Source organism: Notechis scutatus, chromosome 2 (genome assembly GCF_049901735.1).
Source record: "Notechis scutatus isolate UNSWTSFEM ecotype Mainland chromosome 2, rNotScu1.2, whole genome shotgun sequence".
NCBI classification, from domain to species: domain Eukaryota; kingdom Metazoa; phylum Chordata; class Lepidosauria; order Squamata; family Elapidae; genus Notechis; species Notechis scutatus.
The window spans coordinates 158631748-158657897 of record NC_142010.1 but is presented as its reverse complement, the minus strand read 5'-3'; the positions used below and the strand labels follow the sequence as shown (position 1 = coordinate 158657897).

The following is a 26150-nucleotide window of genomic DNA, read 5'->3' as shown; positions in this document are numbered from 1 at the left end:
TAGACTCAGTATTAACCATTGGTTACATTTTAATTTATTTTTTATACTTAGGTCTCTACTTTCTATATCAACTATTTTCATCTCAGATTTGACAGGGCTGTGGGAGAGAAGTTTATAATCCTCAAATGACTTTACATTACTATGTCATGACTTAAGCAAGGGATAAGTGAAAAACAAATGCTGGGCAGACCTCTGACTCTTGTGATTTTGCATAGTACACAGGTGATATGTGTGTTCTTGGATACCTCTTAATATTCAAAATAATAGCAAAGATGAAGTGTATATCTCTAGCTGTTATGGAAGTACAGATAGTCCTCGACTTACAACTGTAATTGAACTTATAATTTTGGTCATAAATCACAACAGTCATAAAGCAGCTCAGCAGATGACTGTGCATGATTTTACAACCTTTTTACAACCCTAAGTGACGTTCCAGTTGTAAAGTGAATCTATTGTTTGGCAGAGATGTCAGAATTTCTAATCTAATCATAAGTCACCTTTTGGAGTCTGTTGTAAGCTTTGAACTGTTGCTAAGTGGCCAGTTCCTTTTTTAGGGAATGATTATGAATTTAGGTGGATGCTGATATTTTGATAGCTTAATGGTAGTGTTTTAGAAATTGGAAAGCTATTCTGTAAATTCAAGCAGTAATGAACTTTTGGGTATGGACTAGTTTTCTGTTATCTTGATGTTTCACCGGCAGCTGTGGCTATCATCTACAGAGACAGAGTGGGCTGCTTTGTGGTGTACCTCACTCTAAGATGTTGTCTTTAAAATAAATTATGTATCTGCTTTGCAATAGAAAAGAACGCAGCTGAAAAAGCAGCACAGGATCAAGCCAAAGCGGAAGAGGCTTTTCATAAATTGGATGATAACACAGATGGAATGTGAGTCTAATACGACATTTTTCAATGGTGGAATTTTTGGGTATTTGGATTAAGAGCAGTTATTCTATTCCACTTGTGTCCAATTCTACCATTCCTTTGGGGAGCATCCATTGCCACTTTCACAAAGAATGCTTTCTCTTTAAATAAACTAAGTCATGTGAACCAATCCTTGCAATAATTCTAATTTTTAAATACTACTGAGCACTTCCTAATCTTTCTACTTTCAAGAAAGAAGGGTCTGTAGATGGTCTAATCCAGTCTCAATTGCTCTCTTTCCCTCTTTTTGAGGCAAGATACTCTGTTTCCAGAAATGCCTTATGGTGTAAATTAGTGGTCCACATTCTTTCCAGCTTGGTGGACCAGAGGTGGGGGTAGGTAGGGGGGAAGGAATGGTTCCATGTGAGTGGCCGGTGTGCACGCAAGTATGTGCAACTCCATTTGCACAAGTGGAGCTGCGTGTGATCTTGCCCACTGTTTGTGCAGCTCTATTCTGAACAGACCATGGCCTGATAGTGGCTGTGGCCGAGAGTTGGGGACCCCTGCTGTAAATCTTCAAGACCAATTATTGCTGAAAACATCTATTTTAGATTAAAATAAAAACCAAAAAACTATTTTCATTATGGCAGTTCCCGTTTCAAATTTTTGGCCAGCTGGCTGTCCCTCTAACTAGCTTATTTGCCTCCTGTTTCTCCAGGATATCTGTTGTAGAGCTTCAGATACACCCTGAGCTAGATGTTGATGGGGATGGGACCTTGTCAGAAATGGAAGCCCAGGTAAGAAAGGAAATACTGAACTATCAAGGAAGGCTCTTCTGACTCAAGCAGGAGCTTCTATCTTTCAAGAATTTTCTAGTCCTTGTGATTCTTCTGTCACTCTTTCATGTAAGATCAGAGTGGATATTACTTTACATTTGGAGGGAAGCTAACGTTGTGGGTGCAAATCAGGTCAGATGCTCTTGGCTTAGCAGACATTTCTGTTAAGTCGTTTTCTTTAACCAATTCCTCTTTCAGCAATTGCCATCGTGCCTTGCCCTATTTGTTCTTAGTAGTTCTCTTTATGGGTGCCTGGTTGCCTGGCAAGAAGTACTGGATATTCAGTGTTTATTGCATCGATGACCAGTTTGTTCATCTTCCAAAGTCAAGAGCAGAAACATGCCATTTATCTAAGAGGCAAGGCTAACATCCATGTGGTGATGTAATTTGCAGAACATTTCCTATGCCAAAATTACAATTACATTTTGTTTGTGCTTTGCAATATTATTTCCTGGGGCTGTAAAAAAAAATGTTGATTCTATAATATAAATTCACTGTTCTGTGATACAATACTTTTCCAGTGATGCCTACAGAGACTCTTCCCAAAGTATCTTTTAGTCATGTGACAATGGAAATTCATATGGAAGCTGAGAATTAACTTACTTTCAATTCTTCCACCCAAAGTACTATTGACCCATAGCATCAGTATAAGGTCTAGGGCAGAATAAACATTTCCCTATTGTTAACTATAATTAAGACTGTATACTACCTGGAGTCACTGTGTATGAGTTGGGCAGCTATATAAATTGATCAAATAAATAAATAAATGAATAAATAAATAAATAATCAGTGTTGTCCAGGAACAATACTTTACCTCTTCCTCCCTGCATTATTTTTAAAGCTAATTCATCTTGCTTTTCCAGCAGTTACAGTGGATTGAAAGCTTCTCACAGCTAAAAAAAAAAAACCTGGGAAATACTGTTTTGCACTAGACACAAGCTATTTATGTGAGCAAATTCTGAAGTTATAACTGTATGTGTTGAATCATTTATTGAAAGGCAATTTTTTTTACTTCAGTTTCTCTTTGGAGACTAGGGAGAGAAAAAGCCATATTAACACAGTTGTAATTTTAAAGAGTTGTGCAGAATTTTAAATATTAATATTCAAAGTTCAACTCCTAAGCCACCCAGCATCACAAATATGAGATGGATGGAAGAAAAAAACAAAGGAAAGAAAGAAAGGGAGGGAGGAAGGAAGGAGACCGTTAGGATTACTATAGTCATATTCTTTATTGTAATTGTCGTATTTAAGAGAAATGTTATCTTCTTGCAAATTTCATCCACATACCGAGAAGCTGCAAGTGCATTTGCTAAGTTGTATTAGTACTTTCGTGAGCGCTGTACAATGCCTTACTTCTGCTCTCATTCTTCCAGACCTTGCTGGGTAACTCCTTGCATGTGGACAGAGTCCATTTCCAGGATATTGTGTGGCCAGCAATCAAGGAGAAGTTCAAAACAGAGGTCAGTGTCTCAAATCCTTGAGAATAAGTACTTCTGGAAGAATAGTTTGAAATATATATTTAGAGCAGCTGCTCCTTCATAACAGGATTCATGCTGAGTAGGCAGACCCATTCTCGGGATGGCATCTTTTATTGATTGATTGTACTTTTAAATCTTGGCAGGCATTAATATTAAGCTGTCTCCTTAGGAAGTGGGCCTATTCCACACAGTATGATACTTTAATAGAGAAATACATTTATATCCTGTCTTCCTAGTGCTTATGTAGCACTCAGGGTAGTAAACAGCAATTAAAATTGATGAAAAAAGACTGAAAATGTTAATTCCAAAGAAAAATGATACAATTAGGAACAGACAAATAGCAAAGCCAAAAAAACCTCAGATAAAATTTACTTTCCACATTTAACAAATGCATTGCTAAATGAAGAATCCACCAATTGCTGACTGAATTGAATGCCAGTTTAACTTCTTTTGACCCATATCCAAACCTCTATCAAATTTCTTTCACTCTCAATTGCATATGCAACATATGTAGTCAGGTTATGGAGAAGAGTCTTTCATGTGGCCAAGATAGTATGGAGAGACAATACTGAAGACCTTTCTATTCTATGAAGCCTTAGAGCAGGGGTGTCAAATTGGCGGCCTGCGGGCCGGATGCGCCATGCACAGGCCACACCCATCCCAGCTCCCCAAAGGGGAAAAATGTCCCAAAATGTCACATGATGGCAATGTGATGCCACGAGTTTGACACCTGTGCCTTAGAGGAAAGATAGACTCTTCTCTGAATACGTATAAGTGATGTCAGCAAATGTCTGTTATCGGTAAAGTTTGCTCATTATTGATATTTAGGATTCCTAAATAACATCTGTAGTACTCATTTTTCCTTGCTTCTCAAGTTGTTGAAGAGCCAAATTAAGTTGGTAATCAAGTGCACGAACAGGAGTTGTTTTAGGCTGAACTCAGTTTTCTCTTTACAGAACTTGGCTGAAGTACAGTCTCTACAAAATACTCCAGTGGAAGAGGAGTCTGATACTCAGTCTGATGCCCAGGTAGACCAGTTATCACCTGAAGAGGACTATGATGAAGATGAGGAAGATGAGGAAACTGATGATGATAGTTTGGATGAAGAGATGAAGGTACAACATTGAACTGCTGCATGATGTTTATCAATGAAATTTACAAGGAAGTTTCTCATTGTATTCCTAACCTTGATAGTGTTTATAAAGTTGTGCTCCCTGGGAAGATGCATGCAGATTTGCTTATTTTATTTATTCAGTTCTCGGTGGTTTGTATGACTTGAGAAGAACTGATCAGTAAATTATGTATTGAGAATAGGAGAAAGATATGTTTTACTAAACTTTGACCAAATCTTATGAAATATCAATAATGAGGAAACTTTACTGATCACAGACATTTGCTGACATCACTTATATGTATTCAAGCTTCCAAAATTGCTTAATATCCCAAATTACATAAATAATTCTGCAAGCATAGGCTTCTAGATGATAAACAATCCTATTTTGTATTTAGATAGATAAAATCAGGTAGGGACAGGTTTGTTTTCTTTTTAAAGGCAGTGGGAATGGGGCATTTCAGGCTATATAGAATTAACACAGATTGTGATTAATGTGAGTTTGAATAATGCAATATATTTGATTCAGTGTAAATTATAACTGATGCCAAGTTGCATTTAAAGCAAGCCAAAATCCATAACATCAGGCTATCACAGGCATAGCTGGGGTTTTAGATGCTAATCAACCTGTGTATGAAATGTGGAAAAGAAAGGTTCTGTTAAAAAAAAACTTGAAAATGAAGACGCTCATTTTGAAGAACTACAGTAGAATGCACTATGAATATGGGTTTATCCTCTTTTACTGTTACACAGTGTTTCATTAATAAGTGCATAAAATTTATGTTTTAAAATTTTAATTGCCTATTTCTGTCATAGGAACCAATTCTGTTTTCCATAGAAATATCACTTTGAGTAGTGCAAATTTGAATAATGTGACCATTCGTGGGATTCATTAACCACACTAATCGAGATCTGCCTCTACCTAATACTGAGCTTCAATAAAAACATACTGATTTGAAGTAATTTGTGGTTTAAGCAAAAATAAATATTTTCTTTAATGTTAGGAACTTCTCCAAATATTTAGAAAAAGAGCATATCTTCCTCTGGAAGTTATTGAATTACAATTCCCATATTTTTGACCAGGCTATCTGGAGCTGCTAGGAGTTATAATTCAGTGGTATCTCCCATCCTACCCAGATCCTTGCCTTGCTTTCCAAGTCTTTAAAAATAAAGTGTGTGTGTGTGGGGGGATACGATGGTCACTAATGCCTGCCTCGTCTTATTGTGTTTTGCTTTGCTTTATTTGCATAATTTTTTCTTTGTAAAGCCAGATATTTCATAGAGAATTATGCATGCAGTATTCATTATCTTGTCTTGCAAACGGTTAGACTAACTGTGTTGTCTGCTACATGCTAAACAATTTAGGAGAGATTTAAAAGATGCCATTTGTGTCAGTGAAGGGCAACCTTGGTGGCCAAGTGCATCCTGCAGTTGGGAGGCTGAGCACAGCAGAGGATTAGAATCACAAACATAAGAATGAGTTGATTTGGGGAAGGACTTTGGGGGGTTTTATTTCTTTTTAACTGTAACATCTTTTTAGGGCTTGCACAACAGAATTCACAGTTTTCCCTACCCAAAATGGTGGGAATCTCTGCTAACATTATTGTTTAGCAGTTTTGATCAGAAGAGCTCTGAGGGTTGCCCATCCCAGCATAAGAACATGCTTTTCTCAGGTAGAAAAAGCAATATTTAAACATTTTTACAATGTCTATTGAAATATATTCACTCATTTGAAACTGGCAATATTTGGAGTGAGTATTGTTTTGTGATTAGTATGGAGTTATTCATAAATGAGAGCCAGGAAAAGTGCCAGACTGGGAGAATGGAGACCCAGGTTCTCCTTTAGACATTGACACCAGCTGGGTGACCTCGGGCAGCCACACACTCTTGGCCTTGAAACAGCATCAGGCTCTGCAGCAAGCTGACTGAACAAACAGATCCCTAGTTGTACCATGCAGTGATGGCATTGCTGTGTAAATTAAGAAAGCAGAATGCAAAAAAGTAGTCTCTGCAATGAAGCAGAACAAATGATAATAAGAAAAAAATGATCCACCACTCTTAGCTTTAGCATGGGTTTATTTTTCTTTTCCTGATTTGGTAATGCACTTTCTTTGGAAACTCTGGTCACACAGTATCTGTAAAATTAACCTTTTTAGTCAGCTTATTCTGCTTTTCTTCTCATTATTCCACAAGGGTTATTGATGGATTTCAAAGAACTAATAGTATTCTTTTGGTTTAATGTCTCTATAGGTCTCCTCACCCAAACCATCACCAGATGACAAGGCAGCAGAGGAAGAAATGGAGAAGATGCCTCCTTATGATGAAGCAACTCAAGCTCTAATTGATGGTAGGCTGTTGAAAGTATTATATCAAACTACAGGATTGTGGAGGGATCTGGCAGAGGCAGGTTTCTGTCCATAGATCTGAAGGTTAAGAAAGAGACAACTCTCCTGGTTCATGATTGCTCTCTTAAAACTTTATGGTAAGGATGACAATTATAAATGCAGCATATATTTCTTAATTTTGATAGCTCATATAAAACTGAAACTCCAGAATGGTCTACTCTGAATCTGTCTTTACACAAGTAACCAAATGATGGTAAATATTTTCAAACATCAAGAGAGTATAAGGATAAGAGTTATAAGGACATCTCAAAATAAATATTAAAATATTTGCCATAAATTATCTTATGATATTTCACCAGGGACTGGGGATTAGACTACAACTCACAGGTTTGCTTATATTGTTCCTGCTAGGATGTTTATGGGCAAGACTGCGTCAGGGCTTTGAATTTATGTGATGTTTTGGCAACTTTGCGGTTATGGTATCTTGGAGAGAGTAATATGGGGTAGCTCAGTGGTAGTCAACCTGGTCCCTACCGCCCACTAGTGGGCATTCCAGCTTTCAGGGTGGGCGGTAGGGGTTTTGTCCCCTATTTTATAAATCACCATTACTGTGGAACCGGTGGGCGGTTAGAGAAAATTTTACTACTAACAGAGATACAAAAGTGGGCGGTAGGTATAAAAAGGTTGACTACCCCTGGGGTAGCTGATACCTCACATGACTTTTTACAGATTTATTTGTCATTATAAGCCAAAGTAATGTCTGTCTTACACCTTGTGGATCTGTATATTTGCAAATATATTTTATTTAATAAATAATAAATTTACATAACAGGGATAGTTTCAACATCATGTGAAGTGATAGTGCCGCTTTATATTGCACTAGTAAGACCGTGCTTGGAATATTGCATCCAGTTCTGGTCACCATAATACAGTAAAGATGTTGAGATCCTAGAAAGAGTTCAGAGAACAGCAACAAAGTTGATAAGGGGTCTGGAAGTTATGGTTGCAAGATAATTAAAGAGAAATCCAACATAGAACTAAGAAAATTATTTTTCTGACAGAACATTTAATCAGTGCAATTGGCTTACCTTCAGTAGTTGAGGGTGCTGCATCATTGCTTGTAAGAAGAGACTGGACAGTCGTTTTTCTGGAATGGTATAAAGTCCTCTGCTTAAGTAGTGGGTTGGACTAGAGGATCTCCAAAGTCTCTTCCAACTCTATATTTTATGTTCTAAATATTATTATTTTTGTTCAAGGGAAATATGTTAATATCTTAGTTTTAAATGCTGATTATGAGATCCTTGATATTGATGATTACATCAGAGATGTTTCCAGAGATGTTGCTGGGTCCTTTGGAGTTTCTCTCTATAGGCCCAGTATTAAATATCAGATGGCCTGGTATTGGCAACTGATATTTTGAGGGGTTGCATCCCCATTTAAGCAATAGTTGGGCCATGTTGTAAGAGCTGAGGTGATAGCTTCCGCACTCTTACATGCACAAGCTGCCCTGTACTGAGTAGTTTTTGCTAGGAAGTTGTTATTTGGCTACTCTGGGAACTACGTTGAAGGATGATTTTTGCTGAGCAAGTTGTGACCATTGCAACTCTTGGCACTCAAACTAGGTGTCATGAAGTGGAAAAGGTACTGGACTAGGAACAAAGTTGAAGTCCTTTTTGGTGAGGGCTGCTAATTGAAGAGTAGCATGCTGTGTTTATTTGTGTGTGCAGGGGTCCTTTTGGGCATTTCATAATCCCAAATTCCTCAATGAGATCATCTAGCAAATTTGATGCTATACAGCAAAAAGGCAGCTGTCAATTTACTTTTTTAAGGATAGCCCAATGCTGATTGTTGAGGCACATTCTGCATGGGTGGGGGGGGGTTCTGTAAATAAGGCAAACTCAACTCACATCCCCCCCCCCCCCAGTTATTTGTGCTGGAAAAGTTGCTTTAAAACATTTTGCCATCTGTAAGAGTTTTTAAAAATGCTTTTAGAATGAAGATTTTTTTTGATTGAGAAACAGAATTCTGAACTTAAAACTAAATTGTAATTTTGTGCTCTAGATCTATGAATGCTATCCTATCCCCAGGGCAAATCTATACTTTAAACTTCTGTTTTGGTTTGTAAGCTGTCAATGCATTTAGCTGCATGAACATTTTATAGAACCTCTTTAAAGGGATTGGAGAGTTTGAGACTGTTAGTTCTTCTAATGGAATTAACTGCCAGTGATAATACCAGTGCACATATTTTGTTTTAGTAAATGTCATAAAGAGGCTTAGAGCAGAAACAAAAGGCTTCTGCTCTAAAAGGAGATGAGCAGTTGCTTTTAGTACATGGCTAAAAAGTGGGACTCTAAGAAAGTAGCACTATGGAGTTGGCAGGAGAAATTTAAGCCGCTGAGTCCAACCTCCTTAATACAGGTATCCCATGTTAAAGCATCTTCCTGTAACCTGAATTAATTATTTTTAGTATTTGTGTTCACAACCATATGCTGCATCCTGAATGTAATGGTTATTATCTCCATATTCATAAAAGGAAACAGATCTTACCCTTCTACCATTGTCTAATCAGGTTCTTATTACTAATATTTAGGCACTTATTTTAGAAACTGGTGCACTGGAAGGTGCAGGGAAGCATACTTGCCAAACAAGGAATCTAAATCTATAATCTTGTCTTAGGATGGGGAGATCTGCCATGAACCAATACTTTATTTTACAGCCTCTTATTGACAAGTATCAGTTCTGCGCATGGCATTCATGGATTTAAAATAGTTTTTGATTATTTTTAGAACAGAATTTGGAAATCTTATTGACAGGCATATACTGGCACTTATTAAATGTTGCTTGATAATACCTTCATCCAAATTAAATTTGACATGGTCAGGGTTTTATGCTGTGGTTCTGAACAGACCAAATAATTATTTAAGCAGCATGATAGTGATCTTCAGAATGATTTCAGCCAGGCTCCACAATCCCTGTGTTGCCTCTGTCCATTACTTGTTTACTATTATACCCAGCATTATTCATTCCATCTGCTATTTTGGAGGGTAGGTTTACAACATAATAAAAGTATATCTTTTATTAAGAATTTCAATTACAATATTAAACACTAAGGCAAACTAAGTTTAGAACAAGAGATGAAAACAGAAAAAAAGATAAAAATGTAAGAAAAAGAAATTAATAAAACAAAAGAAATATATAAAGAATTGACTTCCAACCTTCATCACAAGTATAAACAAATTTAGTAACTCCTTAACCCATATAAGGTTACAAACACATATCTCTTCATACCATATCCCATACCTTATCTATAAGCTAAAGTAAAGATGCCCCTTGCACATACATGCTAGTCGTTTCTGGCTCTAGGGGGTGGTGCTCATCTCCTTTACAAAGCGGAAGAGCCAGCGCTGTCCGAAGACATCTCCATGGTTATGTGGCCGGCATGACTAAATGCCGAAAGCGCAAAGAACACTGTCACCTTCCCACCAAAGTGGTCCCTATTTTTCTACTTGCATTTTTAAATGCTTTCGAACTGCTAGGTTGGCAGAAGCTGGGACAAGTAACAGAGCTCGCTCTTTTATGCAGCGCTAGGGATTCGAACCGCCAAACTGCCGACCTTTCTGATCAACTCAGTATCTTAGCCACTGAACAATTACGTCCCTACTTTATCTATAGACATATTCATAAAACATTAACCTTTTAAACCTGGTATCAGCAAAAAGTCCATAAAGGGTTGCCAGAACTTTGCAAAAAAAACAAAAAGTCTTATTTAAACCTTGATCAAATAAACCAATTTTTTTTAAAAAAAAACAAGTTTTATTTTTCAAGACAAACAATACATAAATACACATAAACACAAAACATAAAATATATAAAAATCTCTTTTCTGAAAGTTGCTTAATCCCGGTTAAAACTCTTGGTACAGACACAAATTCAATTTCATATTCATTTTACATACCATTTCATATCTTCTTAACATTTTCAATTTTCTATATAACTTCTCCTCTCCTTTAAATTTTCTCAATTTTATTTTTTTTTTTTTTTTTATCTCCTCTCAATTCATATCGTAATATTTATTATTCTTTGTCTGTTCTATTCCAGCCAATCATTTATTTTTCTTCTTTAAAAAAAAAGAAGAAGTACTTCTCCTATACACTATATGGAGTATGATGCCTTTATCTTTTTCCCCTATATTTATAGTACTTAATATAAAATACATAACATACATTGGGATTCTGTCTGGTACATTCTAAAATTATACTATATTATCAAAAATAATACAAATCTATTCATTAATATTGATATTCATTCATATCTTAGATGTTTAACTCATCACTTTTCAATTAAATCACATGCTTTTATGAGAGCCCTATTTTTCAAAATTATTCCCCCCCACATCACATATTATAGCTCAATATTTCATTGAAATGTTCCCATCACAATCTTGAATCATATTTCATTACAGTACTCCCTTTTTCTTAACAAAAATTTCACTTGTTTATGTTAAATATTTTATCACATTTTAAACTACATATTATTTCTAATTTTCTATAATTACTTCTAAATACAGATATAAAAATGCAATCTTATGTACCTTTCTAGAATCCATTAACAATAAGACTTATCCATTATCTCTGAAAAACTTTTGCTTCTTAATATCTTGCTCCCACCATTAAGGCTTCTCATCCCTTCCTTTCTCCCTTGCTTCTTTTTCTCCTTGTCCTCTTTAACCCCTTGTCTCCCCACCTCCCTTTTATTCTGCTTTCCCCCTTTCTGTTGTTTCTTAACATAATGTCCCTTTTTCACCTTATTCTTCTCTTTTTGGGCTGTTTTTCCAGATCTTAAAGACCTCCGCTTTTTCCCTTCTCCAATCAAAGTCCTTTTCTCATCAAAGATGGCTTCTTCTTTGTCCCCATTATCCTCATTCTGCTTCACATAAATATAAACCGCCATTTCTAAGTATTGGAAAATAGTGCCAAGTCCATCTTCCCTCCTTGTTTTTCTCTTTCAAATTTTTGATATATAAGTTCCAATTCATCCATAGATGATGCCATTGTGTAGAGAAAAGTTTTTCCAAACAACCACCCAGATGATTTAATCAGAAGTAATTTCCAAAGGTTCCAAAATCACCAAACAATCCAAACAGACTGTTTCTTTTAGATACCTTCTTCTTCTTGACTTTCTCTTTCTGGGGTTAAAGTAATCACAAATCCTTTTCAAATATATTTTTGGAAGTTTTTAAACTCTTTGCAATTCTAGGCAATCTTCTCCTTATTTTCAAATTTTGCTCAGATTTTTTTTTCACTCTCCCTTCCCACTCACAGCCAAAAAGATTTTTTTTCCCGCTATCACTTTAGGAAGGAGAGTCGAACAAAGAAAAAAAAAACTTTTCCCTTTAAGGTATTCGCAGCTTGTAACTCTCGCAAGGAACAATAGATACTTAACAGCTTTCAAGGTTCCAAGTCACTTTCTCCCGTCTTGTCCCAGTTAGAAGCAACTTTCACTTTTCTTTCAGCTTTCTCCCTCCTGCACTTGCTTACCCGGCTGCAGCTTTCTTCGTGGCGGCCATTGCTGACTGCCGTTCCTCCGCCTCGGGAAAAGGGAGTTTAGCTGGCTGGGGAGGGGTTTGCGGCACCCCCAAACCCCTTGCCGGATCCCCTATCTTCCGCTGCCTCTACAGGGCAGCTGTATCCCCAGATCCAAATGGATCGGGGGAACCTTGGGTGAACGCAGCAGGGATCGCACAGTGGCAAATCCCTGCCGCCGCCGAAGGCTAGCAAACCGGAAGTTCCAAATAAACCAATTTTTTACTCATTTCTTTTACTTAACGGTAGAATATTGTCATAGGATCTGATTTCTCTTCTTCTTTATCCCATAGCAGATTTCTTCAGGGCTTTAACAATGCTCTTTTTTACATTCAGTAAGAAAACATTTTCCAAGTCATTTTCTTGGTTTATCATTTGTATTTCCCTTTTAGTTTTTAAAACCTCAGCCAGTTTCTTTTGTATATCCAGTCTAGTGTCCTTTTCTAAATCATTCTCTTGGCCTGTCATTTCTAGTTCCACTTTCAATACTTTGTCTTGTCAAAATGTGTTCTTCATCTGTCATTCCTTCATTAACATCTTTTGGACATAATCTATCCATAGAAGCTAACATCATTACTGACTGTTGATATTGTGGTTACTAATTTCTGGGTCCAGTTTTAAAGATCTTCTTTAATTTTTCCCGTGTTATCACATTTTGTGTCATTTTGTAAGTCTCAGTATTAACTGACATCAAGAACAGATGTCTATTTTTCCCTCTTCTGCTTAGAATCTGTTGTTCCTTCTAGGTCATTTCTAAAATCGCAACATTTATCTTTGCTGTGACTTGCAATAGCCAGAATAGCCAAAATATGTCAGTTTCCTCTGAGAAACTTTATTTTTTATAATTAATTCTAAAATTTTATAGTAAAATATTCCAAATTTATGTGGACCCTTAGTCCAGTTATAACTTTCTTAAATCAAATTTTTATTTGTTGTTTATTTCAAATTCTTTAGCCTTATAATTAATTTTTCTTAATTAAGAAAATTAATTATCTTCAGAGTTGAAGATAAAACCCACCTAAAGACTTTTCAAACTTGTCATTCCAAAGATCTGTAATAGCTTTAATATGATTAATTCCAAAAGTGAGTAGACTGTAAGGTTTGTGAACTTAGTGTTCTTCAAAAGACCGGTGTGATTGTCAGCAAGAATGTCAGACTGTGCTCCTTCTAAATCCCAAGAAAGAAATACTCAGACTCCATGGTGTAGAGCAGAATTATTCTTTTACTGGAAATTGAATGGTAGCAACAGAATCAATTCCGAAACTGAAATATTGGCGGGTAAAATGCATATACAAAGGGATAGAATTGCTCCCCCCCTCCAGAGATCAAATGATTCTTCCAATTAAAACGTCTGAATAGGATCATGTGGTCATCTCTAGGTGATGATGAGGCTACTGTCAGTGACCTTGACATATTTTGATAAAAGTTCGCAGTTGCGCAGAAAAAAGGACAGAGGCTAGTGAAGAAATGAAAAGTTAAAACAAAGAATCCCCCCTCCCCTTCTTAACCCAGCAAAGGAATGCAAAACACCTCCTGCCTTCTTCCCCTCCAAGATTCCCCCCTCCCACCGTTTCATGACAGCCGAAAGAGAGGTAAAGAGCATAGCAACAAATAAGCAATAATTAGGGGTGAAGATATCTTGATAGTTAGGGATGAGTATCTCTTGAGGCTGACATTCGGACCCCCTAGAAGAAGGACATTAGTCCCTGTAAGAAAAAACAATCATATATTAACATTGGCATACATTTCTATGGTTTATCAGGATATTTGGCATAAAAGTCCTTAAGCAATTAAGGGGCCCTAATGTCTTTCTCATTAACCCATTCAGCATAGGAAGGAGGAAAATGTTTCCATGCTACAAGATATTGGACACGACCCTCCATTTCCTAGAATCTAGAATTTCTTTAATCTCGAAATGTTGTTCCCCTCGATCAACAGGGTACGGGTGGATCAGACTGGGTCGGTCGCAAGGTACTGGTATGTTCTGGTTTCAACAAACTGACATGGAAAACTGGATGAATACGACGAAGAGTCTTTGGTAAAGTCAGTTGAACAGTCACCGGATTTACAATCCTCTCAATGGGAAAAGGTCCCACATACTTAGGACCCAACTTCTTCGATTTTTGGGTAGTCTGCAAATATTTGGTTGAGAGGAAAACTTTATCGCCCACCTTATACAACATCTGTGGGGCTCGCTTTCTGTCAGCAAATTTCTTATGAGATTGGTGTGCCTCGTCCAGAGCTTTGCGAGCGACCGGCCAATTTAGTTGAAGTTTAGATATCCAGTCGTCCAACGATTGGACATTGGGTTTTTCTCGAGGCAGTTCAGGTATGGGCACAAAATCTTGTCCCGTGGCTACTTTGAAAGGAGTAAACCCCGTACTACTGTGTACAGAGTTATTATATGCCACCTCCGCAAAAGGCAGTAAATCCACCCAATTGTCTTGCTGATAGTTTAAATAACATCTGAGGTATTGTTCTAACACCCTGTTTGTCCTCTCACAGGCTCCATTAGTTTGGGGGTGATGAGCGGAGCTTAGGCTCTGGGTGGAGCCTATTAACTTCAAGAATTCCCTCCAAAAGTTCGAGGTAAATTGGACCCCCGATCAGAAACTACACGCTCAGGAACGCCGTGCAACCTGTAGACATGTATAATGAACATTCTGGCCAATGATTTCGCTGAAGGAATCTTGGAGCAAGGGATGAAATGGGCTTGTTTGGAAAACAAATCAGTCACTACCCAAATGACAGTGTGTCCAACACTCTCGGGTAGATCTACTATAAAGTCCATGGAAATTTCCTTCCAAGGTGCAGTTGGCTGGCCACATTCTGCAACAAACCTGGCGGTTTGCCAGGAGGCCTTTTTGCTGAAGCACAAACTGGACAGCTCGCCACATAAGTCTCAATGTCCTTTTTCAGCGAAGGCCACCAGAACTGTCGTTTCACCAAATGTAGAGTCTTCACAAACCCAAAATGACCAGCCGCTTTAGAATCATGAGTTTGTTGTAAAACTTGGGTTCTCAGGATTTGAGGTACATACAATTTTGCACCTATCCAGGCTAGACCATCTCGAATGGTGCAATTATTCGCATTTGCTAGAAACCACTCATCTGTTTTCAAAGCCTCCTTAAATCGTTCCATCAAGTCAGTGGACAGATCTCTCTCCTGGTCCCTTTTTTGTGCTCTGGTAACTACGGGAGCAGCCAACTGTGTAGTGGACACGATTGGTCTTACCACTTCTTTTCGGATACTGTTGTATTGAGGCATTCCATGGACCAGTTCAACGGTTGGCTGGGTTTTGGTTTCACTTCCCCCTTTGTCTTCAGGAGGTTGGTGATGGGCATGGCTATTTTTGCCCGCCAATTTACCCGCCAATATTTCAGTTTCGGAATAATGTCAGACTGTGCTCCTTCTAAATCCCAAGAAAGAAATACTCAGACTCCATGGTGTAGAGCAGAATTATTCTTTTACTGGAAATTGAATGGTAGCAACAGAATCAATTCGAAACTGAAATATTAGCGGTAAAATGCATATACAAAGGGATAGAATTGCTCCCCCCCTCCAGAGATCAAATGATTCTTCCAATTAAAACGTCTGAATAGGATCATGTGGTCATCTCTAGGTGATGATGAGGCTACTGTCAGTGACCTTGACATATTTTGATAAAAGTTCGCAGTTGCGCAGAAAAAAGGACAGAGGCTAGTGAAGAAATGAAAAGTTAAAACAAAGAATCCCCCCTCCCCTTCTTAACCCAGCAAAGGAATGCAAAACACCTCCTGCCTTCTTCCCCTCCAAGATTCCCCCCTCCACCGCTTTCATGACAGCCGAAAGAGAGGTAAAGAGCATAGCAACAAATAAGCAATAATTAGGGGTGAAGATATCTTGATAGTTAGGGATGAGTATCTCTTGAGGCTGACAAAGATGGTCTATCCCAATGGTGGCAAATCTATGGCATGCGTGCCACAGGTGACACGCAGAGCCCTCTCTGTGGGCATACGTACTGTCACCCCGGCTCAGCTCCATGCATGCATGCGCGCCTCCCGCTGTCCAGCTGATCTTCGGGTCTCTGCCACGCAAGCACATGTGCGGGGAGGCTTGTATTTTGGGTATACACGCACTCTCACTTTGGGCACTCAGTACCCAAATGGTTTGCCATCACTGGTCTATCCTTTCATCTCCTGTCATTCAAACCTGTGGACAATCCCTGTACTGCAGTCTCCTCATGAAGAGCAGCTGTCCAGAGCACATGTAGACAATCTCCTGTTCTTTCCTTAACCAGTAAAGTTCCAAGACACCAATCTACTCACTGGTTCCTTGATCTTTGTGCTATAGTCCTCCGCTCCACTTTCACAGAGACATCATACCTCCTCCAGAAGTCCAAGTTTGCAACATTTCTAAAGACCATTTGGTGAAAAGGAAATCAAAGCTGTTGGTGATACTGCTGTGCGTTCTTTTATGGAGATAATCAGGCTGCATATATATTTCCCAAATTACACCATCATATTACAGGACTGGAGATGACTATCTCATCTTCCTATTAGCTGGAGGAGGTGGAGGTGGAGATCTCAGGAAGTATAAGAAGACTCTCTTTATTGGCTATGAACAGTTGCTTCAAGTGAGAGTAGCCATGTGTTGTTTTTTATTAATATAATTTAATATAACTTCTAGTGTATTACTTTGGTTATATTCAGTTTTGATGTGTCAATACAGATAGTCCTCAACTTACAATCATTTGTTTAACAATCATTCAAAATTACAATTATGCTGAAAGAAGTGACCTACAAGTAGTCCTCACACTTGCAATTGGCACAATGTCTCTGTGGCCATGTGATCACCATTCGCTACCTTGCCAGGGAGCTTCCAACAAGCAAAATCAATGAGGAAATTGGATTCATTTAACGACTGCTTGATTTACTTTATAGCCATGGCAAAAAAGATAATAAAATCAGGTATAACTCACTTAGAAACTACATTGTTTAGTGGACTGGAGGTTCCAGTCCCAATTGTAGTAGTAAGTCGAGGATGCCTGTATTTGTTTGGGTCTATGATCAAAATAAACTAAACTTCACATCTTTTACATTTTGATGATTTTTGTTGGCCTTCTCTGAGCTTTTTCAGTTTCCATCTTTCCTTCAATTTGGGAGGTCTAGCACTGGACACAGTATTAGAGAATAAAAGGAAAAAATCAGCTGTTGCCTGGAAGCTGTACTTTGGTTGAAGAAATTTAAATTTATCATTTTTTTACAACCATCTCACAGTGCTGACTCATGTTCAGTTTTCAGTAAATGGGTATAGGAAGACCTTTCTCAGAAGTACCACAATCAAGCTGGTATCTCCACCCTATATATGTGCATTTGATTTTTGTTTCCTTAGTGGAGGGCTTTCTTTCACATTTCCTTCTGTTGCTTTCAGTCCATTTCTCTAATCTGTTATTTTTTTTAGTTTTGTTTTTTGTATTACCATCCAACTTTCAAGTTTAATTATCAGTCGCCTGAACCATGAGATGGGTGGTATTTTGATGAATAAATAAAAAAATAAATAATGGACTATCACAATCAGGGGCAATGGTCAGCTTTTGGTGAGGCCAGCCCAGAATATTAGAGTTGGTCTGGTTAATGATAAGAGTTTCAAAAATATTGGAGAAAGAGATGCATATGAGGAAACGAACCTCAGAATGATAAAATAAGAATCCAAGAAATGATTATTTTTGAAGGGCAGTTGGGAAGTTAATGCATGACATTTGCACAAAGCTTCAAGCGTCTCAGTGCCTTTAGAGGGCACCCCAGTCCTCTCAAAATGTTTTTGCTAAGATAGGACAGGGGATTGATGGAGCCATTTCTAGTTCTCTTGGCACTGCAGTCTCCAAATGATGACTCCGCATAATTAATATGGTTTGAAAGAGGTTATAGAAGTAACTCTCCGTTCTGCTTTTTAAGAGTAATTCTTCTTCAGTAGAGTTTCTATAGGTTTTATCAGACAACCATTTGCCACTCTCCACAATGTAAACATGTTCCAATTCAATCTCAAGCGCATTGAATTCATATAGGTTTATATGGTTTTTTCCTGCATTTGAGTGATTTTCCATTACCTTCTGGGATTCTAACAATTTCCCACTCCTGTCTATAGAACTGATTTTTCATAGTGGCCTCTTATCAAGCAAATCTGACTCTGCTTAGGAGTCTGAGAACAACCACAAGCTAAATGTTGTCATCCAGCTGGACATTATGTTAAATTACTGTAAACTAAACAGAGATGCTGTCCTGGGTCCATTCTTGCAATTTTCTTGGCAACATTATGTAAAGCATTTTATATTGCTATAACAGGTAGTTTACCTGGAAGGCCAGATGAAAAGAGAGCAGAAATACTTTCTCAGTTTGGCAAAATATCTGGAGTCTGTTTTGGCTTGCCGCATAAGTAGTAGCTGATATATTCCAGTTATTTTGAAGCTTAGTTCCCATTAGACTCCAGCCAGCTTTACAGTCCTTTTCCACCTTTGGATAGATTTTTTTTTTTTATGGGGGAACATGTTTTAATAAGATGATATTAAGGCAAATCATATATTTTTTGCCCAGCATGCCTGTTTTCCTGGCCTTTGGAACTGATGCCTCAGTTGGATTTATTCCCATAGCTCATGTTTTTTGGGGTCCCTGGGCATGTGAAGAAGTTGGAAGGCCTTGTTGTTTCAGGAGGTGGGCGTATTAACTGATTTTGTCACTTTTTTGAGTGCTCAATGGCTGGTAGTGTGTTAATCTTACTTGGGTTTTGTGTGTGTGTGTGTGTGTGTTCTTTGGTTTTTATAAGCTGTCATGTGCCTTTGAAAGTGGGATAAAAATACCTTAAATTGATGTATTTCTTGGCCATGTCTGCTGTTTTAGGGAGACCAAGCAGGAAAAGCTGAGTCACTTCCCTGGAAAGGGCAGAAGAGCTGTTAGCTTTACCTGTGTCTAAAAATAGAACTTGCCGGCGATGCATATGTTCAACTAGATGCGTGTTGCGGTATCATAGCCATTTCCCATTCTTCTTTTGAATTTCCCCAGACCATTTTCTGACTAGAGCTGAAATTCACACTATAACATTTTAATTTCCTGAGAAGTGTTGGATTCATTCTGTGCCTTGTCCTATCTGATTTTTCCTTTCCTGATTTTTCATTGACACAGGGACAATGCTGTGAAAATTAGCAAGCCCACTCCTCATGGGCTGGTGCTAAATAGAGAAAATAATTTATCAAAAGTTCCTAAGGTTGTCTAATAGTTTACTTGCTGCAATAGCACTGTTTTAATGTTTTTTTGCTGATTTCGTTACATTTTTGAGGTATTTTATTAATGATTTGCCACAGTTGTGCAGGTTTTATTTTTTGACTAGTGGTCAAAACAATAAATTGATGGATTGATGATTAATTCATTCCATTTCAGCACAGGACTTATGTTCCATGTAAATGTTACTGCTCTGGAAAGGGTCGAGTATTTTTAGTGGAATTTATCTGAACCTTCCCTCCCTGTTTTTTTCCAAACAGATAAAAACATTTGTCTTTGCTGTTCCCCAAATATTGGCCCTTGTTCAGTTCTTCCAAAGCCTGTCCAACCAAGCTCTCACAAGTGCTATAAGATAGAGCTTGTCAAAATGTATCAGATGAAACAAAAAAGCAGTTTTGTTGTTATAATAAAATGATTTAGGAAGCCCAAGGCATGTCTGCACTTTGCATTCTGATATGTAGCACCTACATAGCTAATGCCATTAGCATTTCTAAGCAGATGCATTGTTTCTCAAGTCTCACATACCCAGGAAGCAAAGGGCAATCGGTAGTGGGAGCTGGTTGCTTAAGGGCGACTCCATCAGTTTAAAATGAGTCTTCTGCTTCTAGTTTAACCCTGAGTAGAGGTGGAGAATTGTCACCATGTGTTGATTTGGCTTTGGAAGCTAAGAAATAACACCGTCAGTTTTACGTGCTGATATGCAGTTTGCATATCAGCACTGGGTTTGCTCTAGTTCTCATGGTCTGGCTTTCTGAGAAGGTAATGGGGAGCCTACCAGCACCAAATAGACTTGAAATGAAAAACCAGTTTAGTTTTTATTTTTGTTCTAAATGAAAATAGTTGGATTCTGCAAGTAGAGTAGTGCAGAGTAAAATGCACATATCCAGAATAACAGTTCAGTTAAATTTTGTTTTGGTGATACCTTTGGCCTTTTTGTGCATAACCTTTTATTTTAGGGGATTGAAAATCTCCATTACTGGTCCTGTTGTCTTTTGTTGTTGTTGTTGTTAGTCACAAAGTTGTATCTGACCCATCGTGACCCCACATTCCTCTAGGTCTTCCTCTCCTCTACCATCCCCCGGAGTCCATTTAAGCTCACACCGACTGCTTCAGTGACTCTATCCAGCCACCTCATTCTCTGTCGTCCCCTTCTTCTTTTGCCCTTAATCATTCCCAGCATTAGGCTCTTCTCCAGTGAGTCCTTCCTTCTCATTAGGTGGCCAAAGTATTTGAGTTTCATCTTCAGGACCTAGCCTTCTAAGGAGCAGTCAGGGTTGATCTCCTCTAGGACTGACCAATTTTTTGATCACCTTGCAGTCCAAGGGACTCGCAGGAGTCTTCTCCAGCACCATAGTTCAAAGGCCTCAATTCTTTGCCGCTCAGACTTCCTTATGGTCCCAACTTTCACAGCCATACATTTCAACTGGGAGAACCATAGCCTTGACTACGCACACTTTTGTTGGCAGGGTGATGTCTCTGTTTTTTAGTGTGCTGTCTAGATTTGCCATAGCTTTCCTCCCCAGGAGCAAGTGTCTTTTAATTTCTTAGCTGTAGTCCCCATCTGCAGTGAACTTGGAGCCCAGGAAAATAAAATCTGTCACTACCTCCATTTCTTCCCCATCTATTTGCCAGGAATTGAGGGGGCTGGATGCCATGGTCTTAGTTTTCTTAATGTTGAGTTTCAAGCCAACTTTTGCATGCTCCTCCTTCACCTGCATCAAGAGTCTCTTAAAGCCTCTCCACTTTCTGCTATTATAGTGATATCATCTGCATGTCTGAGGTTCTTGATATTTCTCCTGGCAATCTTAATTCCAACTTGTGATTCATCTACCCCTGCCTTTCTCATGATGTACTCTGCATACAGTATACTGACAGTATACAGCCTTGCCGAACTCCTTTCTCAATTTTGAACCAATCAGTGGTTATGTGTCCAGTTCTCACTGTTGCTTCTTGACTGGCATAGAGGTTTCCCAAGAGACAAATAAGATGCTCTGATACTCCCATCTCTCTGAGGGGCAGGGTGGGGCCAGTCACTGATGGGTTCAGCCAACAGGAAGCCACAGGAGGGGGACAAAAGAGCTTCATTTATCTGGGAACCTGAAATGACTCTGGATTTAAATCGTATGGTAGAAAGCACCCAAAGAAGAAGAAAGAACAATATCAGCAAAAACAACAACACCAACACCAATATTATATTTATTTTTGGAATTGGTTCAAGAGGGAACACACACACACACACACACACACACACACACAGAGAGAGAGAGAGAGAGAGAGAGAGAGAGAGAGAGAGGAGAAAGATGAGAGAGGGAGAAAGGGAGGGAGGGAGGGAGAAAAAGGGAGAAAGATGAGAGAAAGAGAGAGAGAGAGAAGGAGATGAGAAAGATGAGAGAGGGAGAGAGATGAGAGAAAGAGGGAGAAAGATGAGAAAGAGGGATGAGAGGGGGAAAGAGTGATGAGAAGGAGAAAGAGATGAGAGAGATGAGAGGGAAGGAGAAAGATGAGAGAAGGAGAGACAGAAAAAGAGGGAGAGAGATGAGAGAGGGAGAAACAGAGAGATGAGAGAGAGAAGAACAGAAACAAAGAGATGAGAGAGAGAAAGAGTGGGTGAAAGAGAGAGAGAGATGAGAGACAGAGAAAGAGAGAGAGGTGTGTGTATGAGAGAGAGAGATAAAGAGAGACACACACACACAGAGAGAGATACCTGTTTCCCAGAGAAAAGAAAATACCAGGAGCCACAAAACCTGGGGAGGCATGGCTGGGGAGGGTCGTGTGATTGGGTGGGAGTGAGTGACATCGAGTTGGCCATACCCACCCAGGTTTTGTGGCTCCTGCTGTTTTGTTTTCTATGGGAAATGGATCCAAATAGCTCTTTGAGTGTTTAAGGTTGCAGACCCCTGGGTTAGGCAAATAAATATATGTGTTATAAAAATGATATTAGGGATCCAACAATATTTTCCTCCCTAGGAGATTTTAGCAGGCAGGTTTCTGCTAAATGGATCTGCAATCTAACACTACAACATTATTTCAGAAGTACATAATGGCACATAAAAAGCACATTTTCCCTAAAGAAACCCTAAAGTTCTTACAATAGTAACATCTTGTTGGATTTCCTGGAATGTATTGTATTTAATGTTGCTATTGGATTCTATTTACAAGTGGAGCTGAAACAGATACAGCAGTTAGATTACTAAGTAGGATGGGAACACTCCCTGTGTGCTGGTTTTCAATTCATTTTGAAGCATCATTCAAAATATTTGTATTAGCTTTAACAGCTGGAATGTCTGAAGGATCACAGTATATAAATCTTCTCATATATTAAATCCACTTCAGCTAATTTATCCAGCTCTTCCTATCATCAAAAGTAACAGAAACTGATTCAAACTGCAGGGTTTTCAGTGATGGTGCCCCAATTTCAAACTACGTAGAGAGGGAAGAATTTTTCCTAGGCTTTCAGTCTAATGGCTTTTTTGTTTGTTTACTATGTTCCTTGATGATAATGTCATGAATCATTCTTGTTTATCACTGACAAAGTATAATTTCTTAAGTGCTGCATAGAGTTGGCCTAATAAAGCTTAAACCCATCTGTAAGATAATTATAGAATTTGTATTCAACTTAGAAAAATTACTTTAGTTTTTAATTTTGTTGATCCAAAATTTTGTTTGACTTGAAGAATATTCCATCAGATACCAATAATGCAAAAGTGAAATGAAGAAAGCTTTAAGCTATATTTGTACATTTCTTTGAATGCGGAAGCGCATCCCATTACTTTTCTCCATAGCTTCGTTATCTTCTGTCAAGTGCAGAGATGTCCAGAATCCCCCATGTTTCTCTTAACCTATGTCCCAAAAATATGGAATTTGGCCACTGGTGAGCTCTTGATTTGTAATAAGAAAGAAATGGTCCTTTCACATAGTTATTAATAGGTTGAATCAGAGCAGCCAATCTATTATTTTATTATGTCTTTCGTTCTTTGGACAAAATTCAGTGATGTGAAGAGAGGAAATTTAAATCATTTGTTCTTTCTTTTTTGCTTGCACCTTGAATCATGCAAAGCAGTTCCCAATGACCTCAAGATGCTTGGAATTATATTTTAACCATGCAGTTTGAGGCTAGATCTAAAAGCATTAAGTTTGGAAAGGCTGATGAGGAATAAATTTGCAAAGGAGATAAGTGAATCATCTTGAGTCAGATTTGCACATGCACCAAAATGACAAGAGTTGCATTCCCAGCTTTAGTTGTCCACTGTGAAATGGGATGGATATTACCTATCCTTCCAGCTGGCTATGATGCTTAACTGGTTCAGATAACAAGAAGAACAAATAACTACTAATGCTCTCTGTGAAACAGGTATACAGTATGGTGATTTAACCAGGCCCCAATACTACTGTCTAGAAGGGAATTCTATGGAAAAGCAAATGTACATAATGATTTTATTCAATTTTTCAGCCAGTCTTAGTTTTTACCTGTCTTCCAGCTGCCCAAACAGCCCGAGAACAATTTGAAGAAGTAGAGAAGTCCTTGAAAGAAATGGAGGAATCAATCAGGTAGGACTTTGGAGAGAAAAACTGTAACTGTTCAACTGGGTGATAGCTTCTGTGAATAAGAACGTGAATGTTGCTACTTTGGCCCATCTTTGTATGGGTTCCTGATGCATCTTAACCTCCTGGCAATTAGTTCCTTAGTAATAGATACCCATGTCTGCTTCAATGACACCCACCAAGGCTTTCCAATGTAGGAACAGTCTTCTGACCCATTATGTTTTTGAACAGTTCAGAATGAGGCAGTTTTCCCTATAGGTAATCTGGAAGCCCATCTTATCACATCGCTTCCCACTAGTTTCTGACATTTGTAGCTCCTGGCTGAATCCAGGAATCCAAAAGTAGATTGTCCATTTGCTTGTGGCTAACTCAGAAAGCCACCTTATTTTCATAACCTTTTCTAGAGATGTGGTCCAAAGGGCTCCTTCCCTTTGTATTTCCATTCACCTATTAACCTTGATGGGGAGGTGCCTTTTTTTTTTAAATCTGGGAACCTAGCAGGGTGGTATTAGAAAGTTCATGAGCTTAAAATATCAACATGAATTCTATCCTGGGGTGAATGGGTAAGTGAGACTAAGAAATCAGAACAACAAACTGGTTTTTAGTAGTCCTGCTGTTTTCTATTGTTTCTTGCTATCTTGATGTGTCTTAACTTGCCTATTCCATTTGAATTTTCCATAAAGATGAAAAGGTTTGCTCTGGAGAGATGGGTGCTATTTTGTCATTCGACTCACATCTTTTTCTCCCCAGGTCTCAAGTGGGGGAGGGTAAAGGATGGAAGCCAGAAATAAATTTCAAGCTGTCTTCTATTGATTGCATACATAATTATTGCAGTAATCACACCACTCCTGAGCTCTTAGACTGGGAGGGTGGTTTTAGGGAGCAGATGGGAGATCTCGGCATGCTTAGTTTAGTTGACCCTGGTGACAGACACTTCATTTTTAGCTATTGGGGGGAGTCTTAATTTGGGAGATTCTTCCTCCTCCTGAAAAACATAATACAAGCTATATTGGATCCTCTGAATGCAGCCATTCTCGCTGTGCTTTTAATTTCTCTTTCCCATTTTTTCTTGAGAACAATTTTGTTTATGTGTAATCTGAATACAGATTTGTGCCAATTTAAACAGTGATCAACGCAATCAGTCAGTCCTTTCTGGTTAATTTTTAAAAGTTTTCTTTACCTATAAAACTATGTTCTATAATTTCTAGCAAAAATTCCACTGTGAAAGATGATTGTTTAGGTAAGTTTCCATAGTGAAATGTCACCGGAGAAGGATGGATCCTGTAAATCAACTTTCTGTAGTTTAAAAGCATCTTAAATATAGTTGCCTCCAGCATAGGCTGTTGGGAACCTCTCTTGCACAAGCCATCCTTTCCCCAGCAGATATTTATGTTTGATGCCCAGTATATCTCCACTCAGAAGTATCTGGGCTCTTTAAGCCAAGAGATGCAGATTGCTTTGTCTCCATCAAGGGGAGAGGGGTTCCAACTAGAGCTGTCCATTGTTGAATCTTAGTTGACCTAGATCTGTGAAGCACTTGGGGTATGGACTTTCAGTTCCTGCAGTAGCAGTTTCCATTTCTATAATTTCCATTTCCAAGTTTATAAAAAAAGTCACATGAAAACTACTGTTACTTCCATTAGCAGTAGGCATTCATACCTAAGTCTCCTCCCTTGCATAGAGAAAACTAGCATGTCAAGGAGAATACCAGGCCAAAATTCTTCTCCCTGAAGTTCTATTTAAACATCAATGATAGAATGGTTGAAGGAGTTAAGGGAGAGCATTTTGTCATCTGCGGTAGTGCAAGTAAGATGCTGGATCATGACCTTGGGGAGAAAATGGCTTGCAATGGCAGGTGCAAAGCAAGAGCTTTAATTGAAGTCCTTTAAATTTGACTGTAGAAGGGGGTGATTTCCATCTAGCCATAATTTAGCTGTAGCTGCAAGCACAACCTGCCCCTCCTCACCCCCTGGGAGGTCTCCAGTTTGGCCCATTAGGAAAGCTTTTAAGGGGACAGGAGGGGCACAGAGGATCCCGTTAGCTAGGCATGCAGTTAATGGAAGCTGTGAGAAGCAGCTGAGACCTGTTTTGTTGGTGTCACTTTTCAAAGCAGTTTTTTTTTCCCCTTTGGGGAATGAAACA

General features: G+C 38.5%; 1 protein-coding gene across 11 annotated transcripts in view; it reads left to right on the top strand.

Annotated features, from left to right (window-relative positions):
* PRKCSH (PRKCSH beta subunit of glucosidase II) overlaps positions 1–26150 on the top strand; it is a 45593-nt gene that overhangs the window by 12035 nt on the left and 7408 nt on the right. For 7 of the 11 annotated variants that reach the window (XM_026679613.2, XM_087957063.1, XM_087957060.1 and 4 more), the window contains 6 exons: positions 801–885; positions 1580–1658; positions 3071–3157; positions 4132–4290; positions 6537–6633; positions 23945–24014. In XM_026679613.2, the coding sequence (XP_026535398.1) occupies positions 801–885; positions 1580–1658; positions 3071–3157; positions 4132–4290; positions 6537–6633; positions 23945–24014 (577 nt within the window). The remainder of the gene's footprint in view (positions 1–800; positions 886–1579; positions 1659–3070; positions 3158–4131; positions 4291–6536; positions 6634–23944; positions 24015–26150) is intronic. The other 4 variants (XM_087957066.1, XM_026679616.2, XM_087957064.1 and 1 more) reach the window with 1 other exon arrangement.